General features: G+C 35.9%; 1 protein-coding gene across 1 annotated transcript; it reads left to right on the top strand.

Moving 5' to 3' along the window:
• Positions 1-1,939: 1,939 nt before the first annotated feature.
• LOC132032136 (uncharacterized) lies at positions 1,940-3,185 on the top strand. Its single transcript, XM_059421920.1, has 3 exons — positions 1,940-2,585; positions 2,677-2,988; positions 3,065-3,185. Exons 1-3 carry the CDS (start codon positions 2,569-2,571, stop codon positions 3,183-3,185), a joined length of 450 nt encoding a protein of 149 aa, XP_059277903.1. The 5' UTR covers positions 1,940-2,568.
• The last annotated feature ends 1,503 nt before the right edge of the window (positions 3,186-4,688 follow it).

Genomic DNA, 4,688 nt, shown 5'->3' with positions numbered 1-4,688 from the left:
ATTAGCAAAGTTTTTGGGCTGTTTTGGTCCTTTTTTTTTGGAGTATTTTGGTTCATTTTTTTGGTCATTTTTTGGACTGTTTTTTGGGACTATTTTTTTTTTTTTTTGGACTGTTTTTGGTCATTTTTTTGTACTATTTTTTCTAGTTATTAATACACGGGTGGTTATTATGTAGTTATTAATTAAAGTTAAAAAGATTTAGGTACTTTATCTATCTAGTTTCAAACTGCGCATTACAGGTAGGAAGGTTATACTTTGAAATAAAATTCTTTTACTAATCATATAAATTAAATATGGTTTAACAAGTTCAAACTTTCTGCAATTTGTGTAGATGGAATCTCGTAGTTGGATGTACGATAGAACTAATCCTGGTCGATTTGGGTTGAAGAATGAATTTGTAGCCGGTGTTTATGATTTTGTTGACTATGCTAAAACACTTGAGGATTTTACAATTCATGGTGTGGTTAGGTGTCCTTGTTCTAAATGTGAATGTATGAAATTCAAGACCCCAGAGATTGTTAGGCGACATCTAATGGAAAAAGGTTTTAAAAGTAATTATACAGTTTGGACTAGTCATGGAGAAACGCGTAACAATTTGGTGGATTTCAGAACTTTGTTGTGGGTGAAAGTAGTAGGATGATAGAACCCTCGTCGTAATTCTAGAATGCACGACATGGTTCGGGATGGTTATGGCATGCATTGGGGCTTTGAATCAAGTGGCCATGTTGAAGAACCTCCCAATGAAGAGGCCAGCCGTTTTTATAAAAAGTTAAAAAAAGCTAGTCGGCCCTTACATGATGGTTCTACCCACTCTCAATTATCTGTCGCTGTTAGATTATTGAGTATCAAAGCAGATAACAATGTTCCCCAAGGGGCAATGGATTCTGTGATTGACCTCATGCATGAATTGGTTGACCCGACTCTAGAGATACCCGATAATTACTATAAGGCAAAGAGATTGGTATCTAAGTTGGGACTCGTCGGTGAGAATTAATTCTTTGTGAAAATGGCTGCATGTTATACTCTAATGATGACGTCGATCTAGAATCTTGTAAGTTTTGTGGTAGTGAACGGTTTAGGGATACACGTAGCGGGAAGAGAGTGGTTGTTAAGGCAATGCATTATTTACCTCTAATACCAAAGGTTAAAGAGGTTGTATGCATCTAATAGCTCTGCTCCTCATATGAGATGGCACAGTGAAAATAGAAGGCCACCGGGTGTTATGTGTCATCCATTGGATGGTGAGGCCTGGAAGCATTTTGATAGAACCTATCCAGACTTTGCAGCTGAACCACGTAACGTTAGGTTGGGTTTATGTTCTGACGGATTCACTCCGCATTCTGGCTCTGCTGCTCCATATTCTTGTTGGCCTGTGTTTATAACACCGTATAATCTTCCCCCAGAGATGTGTATGACTAGTCCATATATATTCCTTAATTGCATTATTCCTGGCTCGCGTAATCCTAAAGTCTTAATTGATGTGTACTTGCAACCTTTGGTTGATGAGTAAAGCTTGATTGTGGGTTGAAGGGTTGAGACATATGACATTTCGCATAAATTAATTTTAATTTAAGGGTCTCTTTAATGTGGACTATTAATGATTTTCCTGCGTATGGGATGTTGTTTGGGTGGATGACAGCCGGAAAGTTAGCGTGTCCTCACTGCATGGAAAATACTAAGTCCTTCACTTTAAAAAACGGCAAAAAAAATTCATGGTTTGATTGTCATCGTCGGTTCTTGCCGATGGATCAACCCTTTAGGAGAATGAAAAATGCATTTAAGAATAACACAATTGAACAAGATTGTCCACCTCCGATCTTTGTCTGGTGAGAATATTTGGGAGAGGGTTCAACACCTCCTAAAAGTTACCGAAGAAGAACCGTACGTGATTCGATGGGTATGGGGTTTACCATAGCTTGGACAAGCGAGAGCATATTTTGGGAGTTGTCATATTGGAAGGATAATCTTCTACGCCATAATCTTGATGTCATGCACATTGAAAAAAAATTATTTTGATTATTTGTTTAACACAGTGATGGATGTGAAGGACAAGACGAAAGATAATGTTAAGGCTAGAATGGACTTGATTGAGTATTGTGGACGAAAAGAGTTATGGTTGCAACCTAAACAGAACAGGTTCTTCAAGCCTAAGGCTAGCTATTCTTTCACAATGGAGCAGAAGCGAAAGATTTGTGAGTGGCTCCAGAACTTGAAGATGCCCGATGGCCATGCATCAAATTTTGGATCACGTGTTGATATGGAGCAAGGCAGGATACATGGGATGAAAAGTCATGACTGTCACGTTTTCATGGAAACTTTACTCCCTATTGTATTTAGTGGCTTGCCTGAACGAATCTGGAAACCTATGTTAGAAATTAGTTTATTCTTCAAAGACTTGTGTTCTAGTACGTTGAGGGAGGATAACCTTTGTCGGATGCATCAGAATATTCCTGTTATCACAAACAAGTTGGAGAAAATTCTTCCATCGGGGTTCTTTGATGTGATGGAACATTTCCAATTCACCTTGCATACGAAGCGAGGCTCGGAGGCCCAGTTCAATATAGGTGGATGTATCCCTTCGAGAGGTAATGAGTCAATTTTGTTTTTTGTTTTTTTTTTGTTCCTATCTAATCTATTTTTAAATTTTTTTAAAAATACACCACGATATAAATGCAGGTCTATTGGTAAGTTAAAAAGGGCTATGAAGCAAAAATCGAAAGTGGAAGGCTCAATGTGCGAAGTTTATCTTGCCAAGGAAACATCCCATTTCTGTTCTTACTACTTTCAGAACGATGTGGCTTGTTTGAGAAACAGGCCTAATCGACACTATGATGGAGGTGTGAATAACTCTTTGTTGAAGCCGATATCGATCTTCAATCGACCAGGTGATGGGTCCAAAAAACGTGAGAGGCCATTGAATCAAATGGAGTATAAATCAGCTTCGACACATAGCTTGTTAAATTGCCCAGAAGTTCAACCTTATTATGAGTAAGTTTACCAAAAATTGCAAAATTTCATCATTTAAATTGAGAATAGGTGCTAACCTAAATTCCATTTGTTGAAGTCTCTTTGTGGAGATACATGGCCAAGAAACCGTGTCCGACCAATTTGGGACTTGGTTTAACAATTATGTAAGTTTTATATATAATTTTCTAACCCAATGTAGCAACATTACTAAGTTTTGAGTTCTAATATTTCTAACTTTCTAATACTTAACTTTTAATATGTTTACAAGAATCCATGTGATTTTCATGAACAATTTTTGATGGACTTATCTTGGGGACCAACTAGTGTCCATTGTATGGACAAATATGTTGTTAATGGTTTCAAATTTAATACTCGAGAGTGTGGTAACCACATTGTTATATCCCGTATTTCATACATTCGGATAATTCGAGAAAGTCGTGGCAAGTTAAGGACAAGATCATTTTCAAGAATTATTTTAATGTACGAGTTGCTAGGAATATTATTTATGAACATTGGTGGTATGGAAATATTGAGAAAGGCCAAGGGTAAAAAGAAAAATTCGCAAAATGAGCCGTGGAAATAATGTGAAAGGCCAGGGGCAAAATGGTAATATTGAGAAAAGTTGAGGGGTAAAATGGTAATTTTAAACAAGTTTCTTGAAGGCTCCAAAAAGGCCATATTGGCCATGTGACAAAAAAAAAAGAAAAAAAAAAAAAGGAGAATGAATGAAGGATGAAAAATGATGACTAACAAGTCATCTTTTTAATTAAATTAATGAAATTTCTAGAGAGGGGCATGTGCCCCTCACATGCTTGGAGACTTATGTATATATATATATGAATGAATTCATCTTCTAATTCAAGAAAACAAAACAAGAGAAGAGAGAAAGAAGAGAAAGAGGCTCACGGCCATAGAGAGAAAGAGGAGAAAAAAAAAATTCCAAGCCTTCAACTTTGATCCAAAAATTATAATTTTCTTGCATTCCTACTCAATTCAAGATTCTCTACAAAGTGGTATAATTATTTTGGCAAGAAAGTGACTTCGGTGGCAAGGAGAATTTATTGGAAAAGGTAAGAATTTTATGTTTTTATTGTGTTATGAAGGTTTGTTTGTGTTGTAGTATATAGAAATGAGTAGAAACTATGGAAATAAGGAAGTTTGCAAGGTGGGTATATATATGTAGGTGGCCGTGTGGTACTATATGTTGGGTAGGATATGAAATTGTTGTATTTAGCATGCTAATTGTGTTGTTGTAGCCTTGTGATGAAAATGGAAGGTTAATGGTTCTAGTTGGCATGAGGAAATTGTTGTTAAGTTGTTATTGGAAAGTATGTGATTTCATTATAGTTTATGTAATTATGAGAATGATGTAGTAAGATGCAAATTGTTGTTGTTGTGAGTGAAATTAGAAGATAAAAATGTGTTGTGAATAGTTATGTTGAAAATTGGAGGTTTCGGATGGATTATGGTCTTGATGGAAAATTTGTATATGTTGTAGAATGATACAAAATGCTTTTGAATGGTGTTTGGTTGATCTTGAGTTAGTAATGAATGTATGAGCATTGGAATTAGCTTGAGATATGTAGTGAATGGTATGTTGATGAACTATGTAGAGAGGAAGATTACTAATGTTAGAATATGTCTTGAATTAATTGTTGGATTTATTGGAATAATTGTTGATATTGTGGCCGAGTTTAATTCTCGGGTTTGTTGTTGTATTT

The sequence above is a fragment of the Lycium ferocissimum genome, chromosome 9, assembly GCF_029784015.1.
Source record: "Lycium ferocissimum isolate CSIRO_LF1 chromosome 9, AGI_CSIRO_Lferr_CH_V1, whole genome shotgun sequence".
In the NCBI taxonomy this organism is placed as follows: Eukaryota; Viridiplantae; Streptophyta; class Magnoliopsida; order Solanales; family Solanaceae; genus Lycium; species Lycium ferocissimum.
This window is presented reverse-complemented; position numbering and strand designations above follow the sequence as displayed.